This window comes from Suricata suricatta, chromosome 7 (assembly GCF_006229205.1).
Source record: "Suricata suricatta isolate VVHF042 chromosome 7, meerkat_22Aug2017_6uvM2_HiC, whole genome shotgun sequence".
Classification (NCBI taxonomy): Eukaryota; Metazoa; Chordata; class Mammalia; order Carnivora; family Herpestidae; genus Suricata; species Suricata suricatta.
Window position 1 is genome coordinate 65,162,910 of NC_043706.1, and position 23,300 is coordinate 65,186,209.

Sequence of the window (23,300 nt, forward strand, 5' to 3'; positions counted from 1 at the left end):
GAGAGAGAGAGAGAGAGAGAGAGAATCTCAAGCAGGCTCCCTGCTGTGCTGTCAGTGTGAAGGAGACCAGGGGCCGGGTCTCAGGAACCTTCAGATTTCGACCTGAGCCAAAGTCAAGAGTCAGCCCCTTAATCAGCTGAGCGGCCCAGGCGTCCCTCAAAGTCACATTTTATAAAACCATTTGTGTCAGTCTCTCTCCTTCTACCTTGAAATCCCATTATTAGGGCATGTGTAGTATGGTTACTCAACATCTTTTAATACATATACTGAGAACGGATGAGCCACAGGCAATAAGATGCCTGATTAAAAAGAATATGGGGGTCCCTGGGTGACTTAGTTAAGCGTCCGACTCTTGATTTCGGCTCAGGCCATGATCCAGGGTCGTGTAATCAAGCCCCACATTGGGCTCTGTGCTGACAGCACAGATTCTCTCTCTCTCTCTCTCTCTCTCTCTCTCTCTCTCCCTCCCTCACCCCAGCCCTCCGCTCCTCCCCAGTTTGTGCTGTCTCTCAAAATACATAAATATTAAAAAAAAGAGTATGAATTCTGTAAGGCATTTATCACCATCATATACAATTCAAGTCCAAATTCTGAAAGAGATAGGAAATTGGTATGGAAAGAACTCAGAGAAGAGCCTCTTTATCATGAAGCGTGATAATTTAATGATAAAACTAATCATATATCTTTTTTAAAAAAATCTTTCCCCAAATAGCAAACGTAGGGACTATCCAAATAATTTTAGAACACTCACCATTCAGAATTGGAAAAATAACAACTTGTAACTTTATAGTTATTCTATTTTTATAAAATTCACTCAATTGGCTTCAAAATTTTGACAAAGGTGCTGGCTGCATAAGAATCCTCAAGGCTAAGCTGAGGATTCTTAGCCTTGAGCTCATTGGTGGTTATCTGACCAGGAAGCACTGTGTCCGCTGTAATAACATGGTTTATCTTCTCACTGAAACACCTGGCATTTTGCATTCACACAGCTTCATGCTTATTAAAACATGCTTGAAATTAATGAAAATGATACAAATATAAGTAAAACTGACAGGAATAATAATTCACTTCACCCCACCACACACACACACACACACACAATCACGGACTGGTTCTATATTTGCAAGTAAAGTCCACATTCAATTGAGGAAAATATTTGAATTCAATTAAGCTATACATGATGTCATTTTTTTCTTGGCATTAATGTATCACAATCACTGTCTTCTATTTTCTCTCCATTATAACCTTTGTTGAGGTTGTAATGGATAGAAGGGCCATTTGGCGGCTCTATTCAAACTGCTCCACTATTTAAATCAATTGCACACTTGAATAGAGCATGAGTTTGACATTAATGGTTCTATAATTATCATCTATAAAATTCTGGGAATGTTTTGGAGATGGCCAAAATCTCTATAATACACACACACACACACACAAATGAGTAAAACTGTTTTTAGGATTCCATATTTCATTTCCATTTTATTTCATATTCAAATTATTTCCTGAAATTATCCCAGAGGCTTTATTTTTGCAAAACTTTAGTGGTCTAGGCCCTGTGAGAGCTAGGAGATGTTTTTTCCAGCACATGAAGCAAATTCGGTATCTGATAGAGGCAACTGACAATTGTTAAACTATTTCCTATTTCATAATAGAATTTCTGAAAAATCAATTATTGTGGAGCAAGGCCCATTAAATCTGATTTACAATTAGGAAATATGGGATCCGGCTTTGGAGAGGATGAGATCCAGCCCCCAATACTGACAAAGAGCCTAAGGCTCAGCAGGGTCAACTGGTGGGTCCATTTTCTAGAAGTAAAACTGGGACTAGAAGTCAGGCCCTGCCTCAGGCCCAGCATCCTCAACAAAGCACACAGCAAGCTGTAGTTGTTTTCCCTCGTGTCAACACAAATTTACAAAATAGGAAAGACACATGGCTATTAGTTGATTATTTTATAAACAAGATATTTAAAACTCGTTAGTACATGTAAAGAGTTGGCACGAACAGACGAAGGTCCGTTTTCACGGCAGCAGTAGCATCTGCACAACATACCCCCTCAGCCACTGCCCTCAGCCCTTCCCCCCTCCAAGAGAGGTAGCGCTGCCGGCTGCAGATTTCTTCAGCTCTATTTTCATAGACTGAGTCTCAGCTCGAGGCTCGAATTTGGTCAGATTTCCTGCTCCTGGGGCTGCCACTACTGGCTTTCCTGCTTTCATACCTTTTGACATAGGAATGCGGGTGGGTGTAGGTCGCTGGGATGACCCGTCTTGTCCTGACTGTAAGAGAGAAAATACAGAGACACAAAGAAGATGTTGGTGAGTTTCCTCCTGGATTTGCCATCAACCTGACATTAGCAAGATGGGAATGCCCACAGATGACACCTCCCCAGATAAAATGGTTAGAAATTTGGAGTCAGGATCTAATACACTCTGACTGCCTGCTTCCCTTTTCCTTGTCCTGAAACATCTACACCAAACCTCCTTTTCTTCTCAAGCCTCTGACCTACTTCCTCTTCCTGAAGTGACCTTACCTCCTATTTCACAGAGAAAATACAGCCATCGGGCATAAATTCAGGCAACTTTACTCCTACTGCCCCCACATTAGCTCCACTTTCTTTGGATGAAGCAGCTCTCCCTTCACCTCTTAATGATGTTGGATTCTTCTCATTTTCCTTAAAGATTTTTTAAATTTTTATTTAATTGTTATTTTAGAGAGAGAAAGAACATGTGAGCAGGCAAGGGGCAGAGGGAAAGAGAGAGAATCTCACGCAGGCTCCAACGCAGAGCTCAGTGCCCTGACCCTGTGATCATGACCTGAGCCAAAACCAAGAGTCAGATAGTCAACAGACAGAGCCACCCAGATGCCCTTCTTTTCATTTTTTACTGTCACTGCTGAACTTTTTAAAGTTCTTCTAAAACTCTCTTGCCCATGATACCTTCTTCCTGGAGTCTCACCCATTCACCTCTTTTCTGATGATTCCTATTCAATCACTCCTTGGCTCCTTCTCCTAGCTTGCCTTTCTTCTAAGTATGTGTGTCACCATGCTCTATTCTCAGCTCTTTTTTAATTTTTCACATTCACCCTGAGAATCACCTCAGTTGTCACCCCCTGTGTTGATGAGTTCCAGTCCTTTCAATGATCTTCTGGAATACATATCTATCTATATTTCCCACTTGCCAGACATTTCCACTGTCTCTCAGGCATCTCAAATATAAACATCCCGAACATGATTTATATTGTCCCCAAATGGCAGCCTTCCTATGTTTCTCATCCTATCTACCCATATAGCCACACCAGAAACTTCAGAGCTACCCTCGATATGCAGTTTGTCATGAAATCTTCGATCCTATCTCTAACATATCTGTCCTCATTTTCATGGCCACAGTTCAAGCCTACACCATCTCTAGCCTAGAAGATTGCAACAATATCCCTGTTCTCAGCCTCTGTCCCCTCCAATTTATCCTTTAAGTTTTTGTATAGACATATGTTCCTAAAACATGAATAATGTAGTTTTTTTATCATCAATATCCTTTCAATGGCTCCCTTTGTCTACTCTATGAGATTAAATGTCAATTTCATAATAAGCCATGTACCTCTCTTCAATATCTGACCCCAGTTTGTCCCTCTGTCTTCTGCTCTTCCATTTTGTCTCTACATCCAACTGCTGCTGTACAATGGGAATGCTCACCTGTCCTGGAGCATGTCAGGCTTCTTCACAGAGCCGTATTTTTGCACAGGCTATTCTCTCCATATACTCTTTCCCTTTTCCTTCTTAAAAACTCTCCTTATCTGTGAAAACTTCCTCTTCTAAGAAGCCTTCTCTGGGTTCCTTTGTATATACCTCTATCATAGACCCACTAGGTGGTTCCAATCCTGCCTTTCCCACTAAGCAAGGAGCTTCTAAAGGTCCTCTTTGCAGTTGGCACCAAACCCAGTGCCTAGAGTGTAGCTAAACAGCCAGTAAACGTTGAATTAATAAATGCATAAATGAACTAGCCTCACTATTCCATTTCTAAGAGAGGTGTCTTAAACTTTTTGACATCCTTGATTTTACAGAATCTGATATATATGAATTAAGTGGGTTATCCTTTAAGACTATAATTTCTAAATAGTTTTGAAATCTTGTTTGTATATGGGTTTAGTCAGTAGTCAACAATGTTGCTAAAGAAAGTAAAGCTATTTTAATCTGACCCTTAAAATGGTAATAAGATGTTACAACAGAAAATCTGCTCTAAGCTACAACTTAAACCTCCACCACCTTTTTATAAAAGTCATTAGAGAGGTAACCATGCACAATCAAACTATGCTCTCTGTTGCTTAAAAAGCAATATCATATTGAACCATTCAAGAATGTGAGAAATTCTGAATGCTTTTCAGCTCCTATAGAGCCAGTAATGAATATTAAAGCAAATTTTATTGAGGATATGGGACAATAAGCCAGAGTTTCTATCCTTAAATAATAAGCTTTCTGTCTTTCTTAACGGTTTCTAATACATGGGATAGAATTTGTTCAGAGTCTAGGAATAATAATTTCTAGTCTATTGGTTTAAATTAAAATCTAAATAGTACATGTTCTTCTGTAATTTAATTTACCAATTTGTCCCAAGTAAATGAAGACAATCATTGGGAATATTTTTAAAAATAGAATTTATTTTGGGGCACCTGGGTGGCTCTGTTGGTTAAGCATCTGACTTCGGTTCAGGTCATGATCTCATGGTTCATGGGTTTGAGCCCTGCATGGGGCTCTGTGCTGATAGCTCAGAGCCTGGAGCCTGTCTTCATATTCTGTGTCTCCCTCTCTCTCTGACCTTCCCCTGCTCATGCTGTCTCTCTCTGTCTCTCAAAATTAAATAGAAAACATTATAAAAATTTTTTTTAAATAGGATTTATTTTTAAGCTCTGGTTTTTGTATCTCAGACATGCTTTTTCATAATTATTCATTTAGCCTTCTAGCTAGTTATTAAATAAATATTTATCAAGCACCTGCTCTCTGAAAGATACTATTAATAAAATATAATGCTTAGACATATAAACTCATTTGTTTTATCTTTAAAAAAGTTTTAATATTAAAATCTTTTAATCATATTTATGGAATAAAATAAAACTATGGACACACACAACCACATATTGAATAATTTAAGTTATAGAAATATAGCCCAGGAGGCAGTTTAAAAAAATTCTTTTTAATTTTTTTAAATGCTTTTATTTATTTTTGAGAGAGAGAGAGACAGTATGAGCAGGGGAGGGTCAGAGAGAGAGGAAAGCACAGGATCTGAAGACGGGCTCCAGGCTGTGAGCTAGCTGTCAGCACAGAGCCCGACGCGGGGCTCGAACCCATGAACTGTGAGATCATGACCTGAGCCGAAGCTGGACACTTAACCTACTGAGCCACCCAGGTGCCCCTAAAAATTTGTTTAATGTTTATTCATTTTTTGAGACACAGAGAGATAGAGCATGCGTGGGGGAGGGACAGAGAGAGAGGGAGACACAAAATCTGAAGCACGCTCCAGGCTCTGAGCTGATAGCACAGAGCCTGGTGTGGGGCTTGAAGTCACAAACTGTGAGATCATGACCTGAGCAGAAGCCGGATGCTTAACTGACTGAGCCCCCCAGGTACCCCCCAGGAGGCAATTTAAATTCTTCCTGCATATTGACCATTTCTTTCAGTCTCTATTTTTAAAAGTATTTTAAATACAAAAACTAAACTTTGAACCTGATTATTACCATATGGGGACATTATGAAGAGGCTGTCTTTGCAAAAATTTGGGGGACGTCTCCAAAGTTTACGTAAGAAAAGAAATTTTCTTTCAAAATGAGTTCAATTTACTAAAATATTAGGCTGCTTTTTATTTTCATGTCTTGGCATAGCTAGTCCTCTAGGAAATATCCACTAGTGGGCTCAGGTAGAGGGAGAGGCCTGTGCTCCTGTTGTATTTTGGGCATCAGGTGCTTCTCACAACTCACTTCTCCCTCCCTCTGCCTCCACTCTGGAGCCTCTTGTACTCACCACTGACTGGGTTCCGCGAGTAGATGAGGTTGTGACCGGTGTTATGGTGATAGTGCTCGTCACTTTGCTCGCACCAGGTCTTGACGAGAGAGGGTTCCTAGGAGAGCGAAGGACGGTGCCCGTAGAAACCTCCTTTTCAGCTGTCACATTGACAGGTCGGACAGTGATAACGGGACTCGCTCCTTCAGCTGAAGTCCCAGGGGATCGTTTAAACTGAGAACCTAAGTGAATGTGAATTTTATTGTCTTCCGTGGTTATGATATTGGTGTTGGCGTTATATTTCCGTAGCGGAGTTGGAAGAGTCTGTTTTTCTGGGGTGACTTTGAGAACAGTCCTTCCCATGGGCATTTCCTGGGATTCCGGAGAGACTCCAATCTCAGCTGGTGCTGCCGATGTAGACACTGTCATTATCTGAATGGGGGATGTGGGCCTGTCCGAAAACATACCTCTTCCACTTTCTGGGGTCTTCTCTCTAGAAAACGTGGTAATCGTGACTGGGGACATGGCTCGTTCTGTGCCAAGAGTAGCATCTCCACTTTTTGCTTTTTGAGACATAACATTTGGTGATGGAATAATGGTTATCCTTGGTTTCTGATTCCCTAAGGTAGGAATGACGGTGGTACTAGAAAAAAATTCTTCAGACATTGGGCTGGTTATTTCCAAAGTTGCGGTACTATTCTCATGGTCTGGTGTCACTCGAATATGCAGAGGCTGGCCTTGCTTTGGTGAAAGGACCAGCTCTCCTGGGTGCCCGGAACTGGGATTTGTTCGAGGCCCTTTCTCCTGAGTGATTGGGGGCCCATTTTCCCTTTTTCTCATCCATGGAATCCAAGACTTTCTCATAGTGAGCTCATTTGCTGCTGGAGGATACCTGTCTAGAACAGAGGATCGTTCCATAGGTTTTTTCAATCCCACCTGTCGAAGATTGCTCATGATGTGATTTTCTTCTTGAAAGGATTTCCGTATAAATACTGCTGGTGTTTCCTCCTCTGCTGCCTCACTGCTGACTGCATCAGTCTGTACTCCAGTTGATGTCACAGGAATATCCACCATTCTTCTCCCATTCACACTGGGTCGAAGAGCTCGGCTATAACGCTTTGAAAGCTCCAACTCTTTGGTCAGATTGAGGACCTCCTGCCCCATGTTTTTGTTCTTATTTTCTTCTTCCATAAACCTTTGTTGAAGGACAGAATAATCCACTTGAAGTTGAGAAAGTTGATCTTCTTTGTTCATTAATTCATGGATCTTCTCTTTAAGAGCTTGTACCTCAGCTTTTAAGTCTCGACTTTTAGCTTCTTCTAACCGAAATCTGTGTCTCAGCTCTGCTTCCTGACTCACAGCCTCACCTTTCTCGATTGCTTTATTCTTGGCAATTTGGTGCTTTATCTCCTCCAGTTGTTGAGAGAGGAAATTAGCCTTGTCCTGCTCAGTTTTAAATTTCTGCTCCAGCTGGTCATACTCATCCTCTGTCTTCATCAGATCCCCCTCGACCACCTCCAATTGTTGGAGACGTTTCTTCAGTCTCTCAATTTCAAGGGTTAGTTCCTTAATCTTGTTATCTTCTGGGCCAGTGAGCTCAGATCCTTTTCGAGACCTTCCTCTTGTTATTTCCCGTTCCACTTCCTCTATTCCATCAAGTCTCTTCTTTAATAAGTCAACACTGCAGCTTAATTCAGAGGATTTTTCTTCTTCACTTTTCAGTTTACCTATTAACTCATCTCTTTCTTTTGTCAAATTGTATACCTTTTCCTCCATTTCAGATTTCAGTTTTAAAAGCTTCTTACTTTCTTCAATTAGTTTTTCAGTTACATCCATAACCTTTCCTTGTTCCACCTTAAAATTTTTATTGAGCCCATCCACTTTTCTCTCTTCTTGCTTTATTTTTTCCATCATATTTTTCCTTTCATCAACCAGCATCACAGTAAATGACTTCAACTTTGTAAGATCATCTTTTAGACTTAATTCAGCCTTTTCCAATCGACTTTCAGAACATTCCAGGTCTTTAACTCGACTCTTGACCACCTCCAGCTCATTCAGCAAGTCTTTGGTTAAGTTCTTTTCTTTCTCCAGATTTACATGTAGCTGGGTGCACTCAGATTTACTCTTGCTAAATGCTTCTTCCAATTTCTCCAGTTCAGACATTCTCTTCTGTAACTTCTCAACTTCAAGTTTGAGCTCCCGACTGTGGTGTTCTTCCTCTTGCAGCTTCTTCCGCAATTCCCTGCACTGGGATTCAGTTTTAGTGATCTCTTCATCCTTACCCTCCATTTCTAACACGCGCTTTCGGAGATTTTCCACTTCTGCCATAAGGCTGGAGTTGCCACATTCCCCTTTGGCAATTTTATCTCTTAATTCCTGAAGTTCTTCCTCTGCCTTTTGCAGGTTTTTGTTGGTTTCTTCCAGCTCCTCAATTCTCTGAGTCAAGCCAACCAGCTTGAGTCTCAGTTGCCTGTTGTGAGACTCTTGATTAGCCAATTTAGCATTCATCTCTTCATGTTCTTGGGAAAACCTCGAAGCCTTGTGTTCAAAATCCACTTCTAACTTGAGCAGTTTCTGCCTGTCTTCTTTGGATTTGGAAGTAATGGCTTTGAGCTTTTCTTCTTCTTCCCTCAGTTTCTGAGTAAGATCCTGTACTTTCTGGCTTTGCAGGCCAAGCTGCTCAATATGCATTTGCCTTTCATCCACCAGCATGAGTGCAAAGGACTTGAGTTTCACAAGCTCATCTCTCAGTTTATTGAGCCGCTTAGCATTTTCCTTTTCCTTTCGAGCCTGGTAAGCCTTTTCTTGTTCAAGGAGCTTTTTCAACCTAGGAAACAAAATATATTAAAATATGATATTTTATTATTATATTATATATCATATGCTGTATATATTTCTTCTTATAATTATTAAAAGATTCATCATTAAAAAGGTTTGTCATAGATATTAAAAAAAGTGAAATGCTATTACAATAAATACCTATCAACTGCTCCAATATCCACGCTTTAAGAGAGAGTCGTTAAGGAAACAAATCCAAAGTCAGGTTATTTGTTCCCTTTAGGGAGGGGTAGTGACCAGAAGTGGACATGAAAAGGACTTTTCAGGTACTAGTTTCTGTTTCATGATTTATGTGCTGGTTACACAGGATTGGTCAGCTTATGAAATTTCAGTAACCTGAACACTTAAGAGTGCCTTTCTGCAAATATATTATACTTCAATAACATAACCATTGAGTAACACTTAGGTTGTATAATAATAGTGACTATTTAAATAGTGTTTTCTGTATTCTAGGCATGATGTGTGGTATGTGTTTATCCTCACAGCGATCCTCTGACATACTGCTACTGTCATCCCAATAAAGAACATGAGACAGGGCGCTTGCACAGGTCCCGCAGTCAGTAAGTGACAGTGCTGGGATTCAGACTCAGGCAGAATCCTTCTGGATCCTCAGGATCCAGAATCCTTGCTTCTTACCTCTGCATCTTATGACTTCAAAATATAATTTTATTTTTTTATGGGGCACCTGGGTGGCTCAGTGGGTTAAGCGTCCCACTTCAGCTCAGGTCATGATCTCGTGGTTCATGGGTTCAAGCCCTGCATCAGGCTCTGTGCTGACAGCTCAGAGCCTGGAGCCTGCTTCAGACTCTATGTCTCCTTCTCTCTGTGCCCCTCCCCTGCTTGTGCTTGTCTCTCTGCCTCAAAAATGAAAAAACATTTAAATATATATATATGCATATATATATATAATTTTATTTTAAATGAAAGGGAAAGTGCGAGAAAAAGGGAACCATACAACTTTTAAATTATGAATGCAACTATCACCTGATAGGAACAAAGCAAGACAAGCTTTCTGATAGAAAGCTGATCTACATAAACTACCTAGCTAATGAAGAACTGGCACAGAATTTAGTCTCAGTTTCTGGATTTAAACAAAATTTTTAAATAGAGAACTAGGTTGGGAGGAAACCAATTACTATCAATATAAAAATATGGCAGCTGCCGGAATTATATTTCACATGTATGAAACATGTTTTCTTTATGGTGTTTTTTTTTTTAATTTTTTTATGGTGTTTTTGTATAGCCTTAAAAAGTAGGAATATAAATACTCCAGAGGAACTATTTACCATCCTTGTGTTGACGAATCAACTTGCACCAATTTTTTTATGGAAGTAGAGTACAAAGTTAAATTAGCTTTAGGTGCACAACATAGTGATTCAACAACTCTATACATTACGCTGTGCTCACCACAGGTGTGGCTACCGCCAGTCACCATACAACACTATTACAGTATCCTGGACTACATTCCCTATGCTGTGCCTTTTATTCCCATGACTGATTCATTCCATAATTGGAAGCCTTTATCTCCCACTTCCCTTCATAACTTGCACCAATTTTAATAGTGCATAAAACCAAATTAAAATAATCATATTCACTTTATACGGTATAAGAATGTATTTTAATATTAATATGTTTATCAGAGAAGCAAGTTAAAAACAACATGTATTTGTTTTAAGTACATTTTATTCTTTCAATATATTTTGCACCTTATTTATTTTGAGCGATTTATTTCATGTTTCTGACTAGAGTAGCTGTTAGCCAAGTAAATAGAAGCAAATAGTCTCACAGTGCATTGTACAAGAAATGACTGGACAGACACTAAGCTGTGTGTTAGCTGTGTGTTTCCTGAGGTGTTAGAGAATTACTAGAGAAATGGTTCTGATGATGTCATTAAGACTTTTTTATGGAATTTGCTTTTACAAAACATATCCTTGTGTCTAACCATTTATTAACTAAATGCACAATTTTTCAAACCCATTATGACTTTATTCCTACAATGGAAAAAAAAAAAGATTGTTTTCAAATCCTTCAGGTTCACATAAGTAATACTGTAACCACTTCATTAAGTGTGGCTCTTACATGTGTAAAAGGGCATTTTATTGATCATCTTTTTTACTTCAAGTCAAAACAACCGAAATAATGTCACAGAACTATAGAGCAGGAGAGACTTAAAAATTTTTTTTATGTTTTTTATTTATTTTTGAGAGACAGAGAGAGACAGCGCGAGCAGGGGAGGGTCAGAGAGAGAGGGAGATACAGAATTGAAGCAGGCACCAGACTGAGCTCTCAGCACAGAGCCCGATGCAGGGCTTGAACCCACGAACTGAACCGTGAGATCATGACCTGAGCCAAAGCAGGATGCTTAACTGACTGAGCCACCCAGGTGCCCCTTTTCTTTTTTTAACCTTTTTTAAAAAATGTTTTTCATTTATTTATTTTTTTGAGAGACAGAGAGAGAAAGTGTGAGCAGGAGAGGAGTAGGAGAGACTTTAGGAGGATATTTTCAAATTCCTTAACCTTAACTAGACTATCAAAGGTGAATTCATTGAAAATATCAGTGCTTTCAACTCTAAGCTTAAAATGTTAAAATTTCTAAAAATATTTGTTTAAATACCCCATGCCTCTGTCCTGTTACAGAGAGTTGGTTGGAGTGACTAAGCCATGGGCCTTGGGGTCAGACATGGCTGCATCTGAACTCTGGCTCTGTTGTTTTCTGACTGTAACCTCTAGCCAATTGCTGAAATTCCTTGACTCTCTGTTTTTTCACTGGTTAAGCAAGAATTGTTCTCAAAATTGAGATAGAAGTAAAGTGACTGACACACAGACTCAATACACAGATATAATAAAATACAAAAATAAATATAAGAACCAAAGAGTATGCATCTGAAAAGTCTATACAATGTGTTTTGTGTTTAAACTATAAATATTTTCATTTCTATAACTTTGTTGGTAAAACCTAAGGTATTAACTTTTCAGCCAGAGTAAAATAGAAGGCTTTCTCATGAGTAGGAAATCCTGTGAGCTAGAGCATGACCACAGTAGGAATCTGGCTCCCAAGAAACCACATTTTCCTCCTAGTTGCGATTCCTTCTCTCCCTTCCTCTTTCTCTCCTTTTTCTTTGCCCCATGAAGCTTTCTCCTTCCCTCCTCTATGACTTCTTAAATTATTCCCATCTCCCAGTTAAAGTGGGTCTAATAGCAATACACAGCCCATTCTCTGCATTCTCCCAAAATTCAGTTACAGCTGTGATTTAACTGGGGGTTAGATCCAGAACCAAGGGAAAGTTGTATGACTCAGTCAGGACAGCCTGCCAATAGCCTTCTGTGCAAACAGACTTGCATTTAAATTTGTACAGGAAGAACCCTGGGGATGGGAAGGATGGGAAGAATTGTGAAAGCTTTGCAAAAGGTAACTGGCATGGGCTTTGTGACTCTTCACTTACTAGGAAAAAGGTAGGGAGAAATAGAAAAAACTTTGATGCTTTCGATGAGGTGATGGCAACAGAGTCAAGTTGAAAAGTGTACCAGGCAATACTTAACAATACTGTGTTTATACACTTAAAAATTTGTATAGAGGGTAGATCTCATGTTAAATGCTCTTTCCATAATGAGATAATTTTTTAAGTATACCAAGCAACTAGATACATAGTACTTTTGGTGTAAATCCTATAAATTTTACAGCTCATACACATCTTAACCCTATGACCCTAATGATTCCCCACTGTCATTACTCTTGTCCAAAGCCCTGAGCATCTTCTGCTGATAATTCTGTAACAGCCTCCTAATGGGTCTCCTCACAAGCTCTGCCACTTGATAGCTGTGTGATCTTGGACGACTTGTATAATCTATCGGTATACCCACTTCCCTCACTTACAACTTGGGCATCAAAATAGTACCTGATGGATAGGGTTTGTGAGAGGTGCGTATTAGTTAGTACGTGGAAAAGCACTTATAACAGTGCCTGGCCGATAGCAAGTGTAGTTTTGGCTACGTTTATATTATAATAATTATTGTTACTTACTGTCACCCAAATTTGAATATAATCACAGGCCGTAACAGAAGCCCAACTTTCCATGCCTTCTTTTTGCTCTAAGAATAGAGGTGAAAACTCTATAACATGGCCTAGCATGATTTGATCCTGACCATGTTGGCAGGTTTGGAAGCCAGTCTTTTCCCTGTATTCTAAGATGTTAACATTCCTTAAAATTTTTTAATGTTTTTTATTTATTTTTGAGAGACAAAGAGAGACAGTACAAGAAGGAAAGGGTCAGAGAGAGAAGAAGACACAGAACCGGAAGCAGGCTCCAGGCTCTGAGCTAGCTGTCAGCACAGAACCCGATACGGAGCTTGAACCCGCAAACCGTGAGATCATGACCTGAGCCGAAGCCGGACACTTAACCAACTGAGCCACCCAGGGGCCCCATAAGCTGTTAACATTCCTTAAAAATGCTGTGCCTTCTGCTTAGTATTTCCTCCCTGCTCCCCCATTCACTCTGGCACAATATCCAGCTGATTTTCATGATTCCAAGTTTCACTTAAATGTCACTTCTTCCAGAATCCTTCTAGGACCAACCTGATTAAGTTACACATTCTTAGAGACTCCCATAATACCCTGAAACCTTTATAACATTAATCATCTTACAACTTTTTAAAAGACTTTATTTTTAAGCCGTCTCTCCACCCAACATGGGGCTCAAACTCATAACCCCGAGATTACTGGGCCACTAGTTTGATATTAACAGTGGTTGTTAGATGACACATGGCTCTGACCTAGTGAACAGTGGCCTCTCTTGAGGAATGTGGGCACTTTAGTCATCAGTTGCCTAGGAGACAGGTGTGTCTCCTAAGTGGGAAACCAAAACTGAGGCATGGAGCCCTTTCTGTGTGGATGGGAAGGTATTCCTGAATATTTGTCTTTAGTACCGGATGATGAACAGCTTCTAAATAACCTGTCAAGTGCCTCTGGGAATATTGGAACCCTAAACAATATTTTGTAGACCAGGCTGAATGGAAGCTTTGGAGTCTCTCTCATAGGTTCTGGTGTGCTTTTTGTTTGTTTTGTTTGCTTGCTTGTTTTAGTTCTTTTTTTAGAAAAGGTGCCAATCTCTGTTACAGAGAAACATGGGGAGGTATTTTACCCACGGCTGGACCAGAATGTCGGGGCAGTATACATCTGGGGTCTAGTGGGAGAAATAGTAGTAACTAAAGTGAGAGAAGTCTCAGGTAGAAATAAAGTTATTGGAGATCTTGGGGCTCTTTTGTCACCCGTTCCTTCCTACAGAGAAACTTTCTAGTGCTAAAGCTTGGAAATTACTGAATTTTCATTTCAGTAAGGCAGGGTGTGTGTGTGCAGTGATAGTGCCTTAGACATGGAAATAAATTTTATCTCCAAGGAGAAACTATGTAGAAAGAGAAAAGGTGAAGAATAAAGACTTTGGGAAATGCCTAAAAATAAGGGGTAAAAAAGAATGAGGAGGAAGGGTGCCTGGGTGGCTCAGTCGACTGAGGGTCTCACTTTTGAATTTGGCTCAGGTCTTGATCTCACAGTTTGTGAGTTCCAGCCCTGCATCAGGCTCTGCACAGACAGCATGGAGCCTGCTTGGGATTCCGTCTCTCTCTCTCTCTCTCTCTCTCTCTCTCTCTCTCTCTCTCTCTCTCTCTTTCTCTCTCTCTCTCTCTCTCTCCCTCAAGTTCATGCACATCCTCTCTCTCACACACACACATAAATAAATATTTTTTAAAAAAGAATGAGGAGGAGTTAGTGAAGGTCTGGCAGGAGAGAGGAGAGGAGAGAGAGATCCTAGGAGCAACACTGGAGCACCAAAGTAAGGGGACACTTATTTCCGTTTATCTCCCTCCCTCCCTTGTCAATTTACCCTTCTACTTCAAATGGATTTTTCCCTCCCCTTTTATCTAGAAAGCCTCATTTTTATATTAAACAAGCATTCAAAAGTATCACAACCTAACTATTCACAATACATAATGACTACGGCAGGTTATGTCTCCTTTTCCAAACAATTTCCTAATAGTTACAATTTCACTTTGTGCTTTAAACAATTCATTTGCTCTACATTACTGGGCACTGTTGCCATTTACTTACACTCTTTAAGGAGTAGAATGAAAGGGTGTAGGTGTTGTTTGTGCTAACTGGTTTTACCACCTCCTCTCTGCCCATCTTGCCATTCTTCAATCATGCCCTGATTCTAAGCAGGTTAGTATCGGGGGCACCTGGGTGGCTCAGTTGGTTAAGCATCCAGCTTCAGCTTAGCGCATGATCTCATGGTTCATGGGTTTGAGCCCTACATCGGGGCTCTGTGCAGACAGCTAGCTCAGACCCTGGAGCCTGCTTCAGATTCTGTATCTCTCTCTCTCTCTCTCTCTCTCTCTCTCTCTCTCTCTCTCTTTCTGACTCTCCCCTGCTCGTGCTGTCGCTCTCTGTCTCTCAAAAATAAATTAAAAAACTTAAAAAAAATTTAAGCAGATTAGCATGAAAGGGAAACAAACCAGAAGACCAAGACTAGGATGAATTAGTACATCGATTCTCATCAGCATTATAGGCAGAGCCCTCAGTATCCGGAGATCAAATCTATTCTTGGCAGGTTCCTAATTTTTAACAAGCATTTTATCCTATTTAAAGGATGAAAGGAAAACAAGTACATGATTTAATAGATTTTCAGAATTATATTGTATTTCTTAATAACTGTTCTTAAGTGCATTCCTCATTTTTCTTTTCATACTAAATTTATTTTGAGAATTTATCATTTACAAGTGTTCAGAAACGTAACTATTTTCAACTAGAAGACTTTAAAAGTATAGGTCCAAATGTTCTACGATTGTTTATGATATATATATTAGTCAAGGTGCATCAATTTGTGTAATTAAAATTGGTGGTAAGTTTTATTATATGTAAATTATATCTCAATGAAAAACATAGTGATAAAAAGAATACAAAAGGCCTTAGAAAGTATTCCAAATGTCAGATAAAGGGGAAAAAGATGCAAACAAATCAGTGAGTTAAAATATAACAGAAAACATAAATTAGATTATTATTAGTCCTAAGGTAGAAAGATGTGAAAGCAGAGGTAAGAATGCTAAAGAGAAGCTGGCTAACATTTTCAGTGGGGTTGGAGAAGCTGATAGGAAAACGTGTTCTGGGGAAGACATGTTTCAGGTACTCGAAAATTTCTAGTCCTACCATTATTTCAAGAAAATCCTAAAAACCATTATATATGGGATTAGCATATTCTCACTTAAATTTAAAGCTGTTTTTCTTTATGGAAATCATCCAGTTAGTAAATAATGATAGAATGCCATTATTAATAAAGAAAGAAGGAATTATAGAAGACCACTGTTTTGCAATATCCAAGGAAATGATGGAGGCAGGCAATGTTCATCAGTGTCTCAGAAGAGAGTTAGCCAAGCATTACATACATGTGTACATACTTCCACCCGAGAAATATTCCAACACAAAAAATAAGCCTGAATAAAATCAAGCCCCTATAACTACTTACTAGTTTAGGGGAAGACATGGGCAAGAAGCATACTAGATGACATTGCAATAATACAATCAGAAAAATCCAAAACGGGGGCGCCTGGGTGGCTCAGTCAGTTAAGCGTCCAACTTCAGCTCAGGTCATGATCTCATCATTGTGGATTCAAGCCCTGTGCCGGGGCTCTGTGCTGACAGCTCAGAGCCTGGAGTCCACTTCGGATTCTGTGTCTCCCTCTCTGCCGCACCCCTTCTTGCTCTGTCTCTCTCTCTCAAAAAAAATGAATAAATGTTTTTAAAAAATTTTAAGGAAAAGAAGAATCTAAAATGTTGGGTACTACAGAGGATAAAATACCTAGTATTTTCAATAAATAAGTTGCAAGAAGAAAAAAGAGAGGGGGAGGGGAAACTATAAATTAAAAGAAATTTAGAAGATGTACCAACCAGTTATAATATATTTGGATTCTTATCCACACTATGTTTAAAGCAAGACAATTAGAAAACTTATGTTGTAAGGAATTATTACTAAATTTAGGTAGTGTAAGGATATTTTAAAGAGAATCTTTATCTTTTGGAAATATATATTAAAATATTTATGAATGAAGTGATGTGTCTGGAACTTTTATAGAAATAAAATAATCTAGGGCCAAAAAGAAAGAAAAAATAAAAAAAAATACAAGGCAATGGGAATAGATGAAACCAGACTGGTCATGAATGTATTAACTGCTGAAGGTAAGTGATAGCTATATGGGGGTTCATTTTGCTATTCTCTTTATTCTTATACATATTTGAAAAATTCCATAATAAAGTCTTTTTTAACCCCCTTTGAGATATTTCACCTCTCCCTCCATTCCCAAGTCTCAACTCCCTTGATATCTGGTCATAATTTTTACTTTCTTTATAGTCGTATTTGTCTGTAATTGCGGTTGATTCTTTCATTCATGGAAATGAATTTTTATAAATTATATATATAAATGGATATTTATAAAATTAAGCATATTAGAGACTTTAACCTCTCTTCCTCATTGGGATCCATTTGATGCCTAATTAAACTTATGCTTAAAAAAAAAGCATCTTTGCCTTGTTCTGATCCACAGATATTTATAAATTTATCTTTCCTTTTATGCAGTTTTTTTCTTGTTTTGGTGGAGAGGGCAAGTGAGAGTTTTTTGTTTGATTGTTTTAACCTTATCTTAGTTATCCATCCTGGAGATAAACACCTTTCCTGGAACAGTTGTGGGTCTGTGCTCCTAAAGACTAAGGGCCACACTTGACTATAACCGTTCTCACTTCTTGTCCTCGGAAAGTTAACCATATAAGGTTTCACAGGTTCTTTTCCCCAACTTCCTTGATACTCTCACATCTATTATTTCTCCAAATGTACATCAGCATTAGCCCCAGAGCAGCAATTTTCCCTTTGCTTCCTTTAGATATTGTCACTTGTTATCGTCTTAATCCCCGGGACCCCATTGTGAAACACTGATGTCATTTTAAAAGTTAACTACATTTGTGTCTCAGCCAGATCATGCTAATGTCCCTTCTCACTATTTCCTTTCCCTTTCACTATTTTTATTCTTTTATTCTTCTTCAATTCCCCCTGTATGTATACCTCTCTCTCTCTTTCAAGAGAAAAGGCAGGTCAAAACCAGCAAGGGCATGATAGTAATTAAAGATGAAGTCAAGCCTGCATGCAGTTAGAAGTCTTTAATCACATGCATTTTTTTCCCAGCTAGAGCACAGACCAGAGCTAAGAAGCTTGGTAACATGATATGACATGGTTTTACCAAATGACTCAAGAAGTGTTAGTTTTTCACGAATTGCCTCCGTTCCTCAAGATGGTGGCTGTTAGGATAAATGATTCCGGATTAATCTAACCTCCCGATCCCCTGCACGGGGCGGGGATTAGGGTGAACAAGGCCGGTTGTGCAGCTACGGTTAGATCCTATCTTCATCTGAAATTTTGACATTTAATTCATCACTCATTTTTTTTGCATTGATTTTTATCTTAAGAAGTAATGCATTAAAATATTGTATATCTTCCTTCCTAAATTATTTGACATCCCCTTACATTTTGTGCTAAGGTGACAGCCTCACCCTAGTCCCAGCCCTAAACTCTGGGTGCTAGATAATCACTTTCTTTGTGTATAAGTAAATGGCAGATTCTTTATAGCAGGACACAAACTTTTGGGTTTTGTTTTTCTTTTGTGTTTTTAAGTAGTGGGGATGAGTTTACAAAAGGCTTTGTATACTTTTTCTTTTTTCCCTGTTGAGAAAACCGGCAGTATTGTGGAACATCTTTTCTCACACTTTTGTGACCCAGGTCCAGTAGAGTCAGACAGAGGTCTTTCTCACCTGTTCTCAAGAAATTGGTGATAAAAATTTGAAAGAAAAGAAAAAAAATCAGTAAACTTTTTCCTAGCAGCTTTTATGAACTGCTTTTATTTTACAAGTGAAGACCCTGAAGCTATACACATGATTTTATATTATAAAACTGTAGCCTATAAATTTAAAAATAATCTAGGACTCTCATTACATTCACTTTGATATTATAGTCCAAGTAATACAAACACACACACACACACAAACACACACACACACACACACGTTATCACAAATGAAGTTTTATTCTTCATCAGAAGGGGTTAGATCTTGCTCTAGAACTGGAACATTAATGACATGTCTTGAAGTCTAGCTGTTAAAAATTATAAACTAAGGATATGCATTATGGACCCTCTGCAGGTTAGCCCAACAACCCATGACAAACTAAACTGATTATGAAGTTTAACCAATTGTAATTTATCTTTAAAAGGCACAGATGGTAGCAACTGAAAACCATGAAAAGCTCATGGTGGATAATAAATTATTCTTCTTGAAGATTATGGGATTTCTTACTACCAGGTGAGGACATGCTCCATGTTTGCCAGCCTTTGGTAATAGCCAGACTCCACTGTAAAATACCCTCTTAGCCTTTAAGAAGATCTAATAGGGGTACCTGGGTGTTTCAGTTGATTAAGCCTCTGACTCTGGATTTCAGCTCAGGTTATGATCTCATGGCCTGTGGGATCCAGCCCCAGATCGAGCCCTGCATCCAGCCCTGTGTTGGGCTCCACACTAAGTATAGAGCCTGTTTGGGATTCTCCCTCTCTCTCTCCTGCTGCTCCCCTGCTTGCATGCACATGTGCCTCTCTCCCTCAAAATAAATAAACAAACATTAAAAAAATAAAACCTAATAACATACTAATTTAAATTGACAAATGTTATATTTTAAAATAAATCATTTTGTATATTACTAGTAACTTGCTCTTAATCATAGTAGAAATTAAAGTCTAGGGGAATTATTTGTCATTTTCTCATATGAACATAAAAATAACTTTTTTATTCTGATAGTTTGCTGCCCATCAGGAGGCCTATATTTGAGAATAACTATTTGAGAAGGGGCTCTCTGGTCATACACAGTAGTATGAAGCTCCCTGACTCACAGAAATATAATCACCATGATTGATTAATCAACAAAGATGGGTTGAATTCCCCACCATTGTCAAATAATACACTAGATACTTGAAATAAAAAAATAAATTACAATGCTATGTAAAAAACACCATTTATGCTTGAAACATAGGCTACTGAGGGACATCCAAGGATGGGGATAAGACTGAAGGAAGTAGTCCCCAGTGCTGTTCCCCTGCTCTCAGGACTACAGTCCATATGACCCTGGGGGAGAACTAGAGAAGAGGTCCCCTCCTTGGAGAACCAGTCCCTGCCTGGCTGGATGCTCTGAATGGGAACTGGATTTCAGTCCCATTTTTCATTCAATAGGTGCCCCAGCAAGCTACAACCCGTACAACCACACACAATAATCCTGTGGGCTCTTTTCATTCTTCAGGTTTCATTCAGCACACACATCTCTTCCCCAGAGATGCATTCTCTGAAACTAGTGGAAATAGTTTCCCCAGCTGCTCTCCATCATACCACCCCATTTCTTTCTTTCACTGAACTTTTACTATCTGAAATCTTCTTCTTCATTTACTTGTTTGCTCAGATGTTGTGTCTCCCCACCTCTCCACCAAGCAAAAGCTCCATAAGAGCTAGCTGAACACTAGCCCCCTAATAAAGTGCCCAACATAGAGTAGGTTCTCAATCAATATTTGGTCAATGAATGAATAAACAAAGGTTATCCAGATGAAGAATGGGGAAACAGTATGCCACATAAAGGGGAAAGGACACAAGTACAAGAAACAGAACCTCATTCAGAGCAGCACAGAGCCAATATCAGAGCACACAGTAGGAGACAGGAAAACATCAAGGGATAAGACTCTAGTGGAAGGTGGAGGTCAGATCATCAAGCAGTCTGTATGTTATCCTAAGAGGTTGGGCTCCATCCAGAGGATTACACAAAGTTCTGTAAGGACTTTAAAAGTAGTGATAATAGGGGAGCCTGGGTGTCTTAGTTGTTTGAGCATCCAACTTCGGCTCAGGTCATGATCACGCGGTTCATGAGTTCAAGCCCCACATGGGGCTCTGTGCTAATAGCTTAGAGCCTGGAGCTTCCCTTGGATTCTGTGTCTCCCTCTCTCTCTCTCTACCCCTCCCTGGCTCACATTCTGTCTCCCTTTCTCTCTCTCAGAAATAAATAAAACATTAAAAAAATTTTTTTAAAGTAGTGATAATATCAGGGGCACCTGGGTGGGTCAATTGGTTAAGTGTCTGACTCTTGATTTCAACTCAGGTTATGATATTGAGCCTCACATCAGGTTCTGTGCTGAGCATGGAGACTGCTTAAGATTCTTTCTCTCCCTCTCTCTTTATGCCCCTCCCTGGCTCAAGCACATATGCACTCTCTCTCTCTTTCTCTCTCTCAAAAAGAAATTAATTAAAAATTTTTAAATAAAAAAGCAATAGTTTCAAATTTGTGTACTACAATTCTCTGATGACATTGTGGTTGTATGGATTATGGGTGGGGGCGCAGTGCTAGAGGCAAGGAGATCAGTCATGAAAGTATTAAAATTTTTCAAGCTAGAAAAAAAGACTAAACTATGATACAATTGTAATACAAGAAAAGGGGAGGGGCACCTGGGTGGCTCATTCAGTTAAGTGGCTGACTCTTGACTTATGCTCAGATCTTGATCTCATGATTTGTGAGATCAACCCTTGAGTGGATTCAGCTCTGTGCTGACAGCCTTCTTGGGATTCTCTCTCTCCTCCTTTGCTGCCTGTCCTCCACTTGTACTCTCTATCTCTCTCAAAATAAAAATATACATTAAAAGAAAAGGAAATTTTAAAAAAATGTTTTTTTGTTTTTGAAAGAGACATAGAGTGTGAGCAAGGGTGGGGCAGAGAGAGGGAGACAGAAATCTGAAGCAGGTTCCAGGCTCTGAGCTGTCAGCACAGAGCCTGATGCAGGACTCGAACCCAGGAACATCCCTTCCTGAATCTTGGATATTGGGCTTCATTCTTCTACTAAAAGCCACAGTCCCTTTAGGCAGCCTTCTCCTATAGATCCAGTTACTATTGAGGGTTCCAGGAACTACTCCTTCCCCCCAATTAGTGCATAATAAGAGGTACACATTCCCACACTCCAAATGCACCTCTCCCGGAGGTATAGCTCAGGGGTAGAGCCTTTGACCGCAAAACAAATGCACCTCTCCCAATTACTAGCCCTAGGGAACGTGATATCCCTTATTAGCTTCCCACCCACACATATACAATGTTAAGTTACCCCATTTGATTCATCTGGGCTTTTTGCTATAACCCTAAATAGATCGTACAATATGGAAATGTCAGGGCTCAGTATCATTTCCCTTCTCTATACCCAACACATACTTTATATGCATCATGATTTCTCCTAAGACAAATCTGTAGCTTGGGACAATAGGACAAATCTAAGAAGGAAGGAGTCACAGATAGTTGGGGCTAAGAGTGAGTCAATAATAACTGAAGAAAAGAAGTATGACAGGCTTATGGCCACGTGTACATATTGCTGTGAGCAGGAAGCAGGAACAAGAAGTAAAGCTGAAGACAGAAGATGGGAGACAGAGGTTCCTCTTCTCCCTCAGACCAGCCAGGAAGAGGTTTCTCTGACCCCATTTTAAAAAGTAGGCTGCAGGGAAGGGACTTGCCTTGGCTCCTAGGACAACAATCCTAAAGCCTAGCTCTCAACCTTTTACATTTCACACCAAGGTTCTTTGGAGCTAGAAATTTTCTGGCTGATGAGAGAGAAGGACACAAAGACTGAAAGCTGAATGGGAATATTCAGGAGGAAAAAAAAATGGGTAACACGTGACAGAGAACCAAACAGGAAGTCATATACATAATTTGTATAGAAAACGAATCTCTAGTCAATCATGCCAATCATTTTCATTGGATGAAAGCATGCGTACTTTTTTGACATTTGTCATTTCAAAGCTAACTTTCAGTGCACAGTGTAGTAGTTCAGAGTGTGTGCTCTACACCCAGACTACCTGGTTTGGGTCTAATTTTGCCCCTACCATCTTGGGCAAGTTTCTTAATTTAGCTCTTCTTCAGTTTCCTCCCCTATAAAAGTAGGATAATGATAGTACCTATTCACAGGGTCATTGCCAGAATCACAGGAATTATTATCTGTAAAAGATTGGGTTCTCAATAAATGTTAGATACTAGTAATAATGCTAAACTGGAACTTACTGACAATTTGTATCTTTTCCTTCTAATTAGAATTAATTCTTCAAAGACAATGGAGAGGGAGGTGCATCTACTGACACCATGTAAACATAATCTCATTCTTGAAGCTGAAAATGTTGTTTACCTTGTGGGCATTGATGAGTAGTTTGTACCCACAACTATATGCCTTTTTGTTGTTATTCGTATCCCCTAAGTTATTTGAAGTACTTTTCAAACACCCTCAGCTTGGTCAGATGAAATATTTTTCAAACTGTAGAAAGAAGACATTACTCTTTCTTTATGATGTGGTTTTTGAAGAAGCAGTCAGATAAATAAATTTACTTTGCAATTTTC

At 39.3% G+C, this 23,300-nt stretch overlaps 1 protein-coding gene across 3 annotated transcripts in view; it reads right to left on the bottom strand.

The window, feature by feature from the left end:
- FILIP1 (filamin A interacting protein 1) overlaps positions 1–23,300 on the bottom strand; it is a 182,633-nt gene that overhangs the window by 13,173 nt on the left and 146,160 nt on the right. The window contains exons 5-6 of one of the 3 annotated variants that reach the window (XM_029945238.1): positions 6,005–8,810; positions 2,216–2,273 (exon numbers count right to left, since the gene is read on the bottom strand). In XM_029945238.1, coding sequence (XP_029801098.1) covers positions 2,216–2,273; positions 6,005–8,810 — 2,864 coding nt within the window. Of the gene's footprint in view, positions 1–503; positions 2,274–6,004; positions 8,811–23,300 lie in introns of those variants that run through there. The other 2 variants (XM_029945237.1, XM_029945236.1) reach the window with 2 other exon arrangements.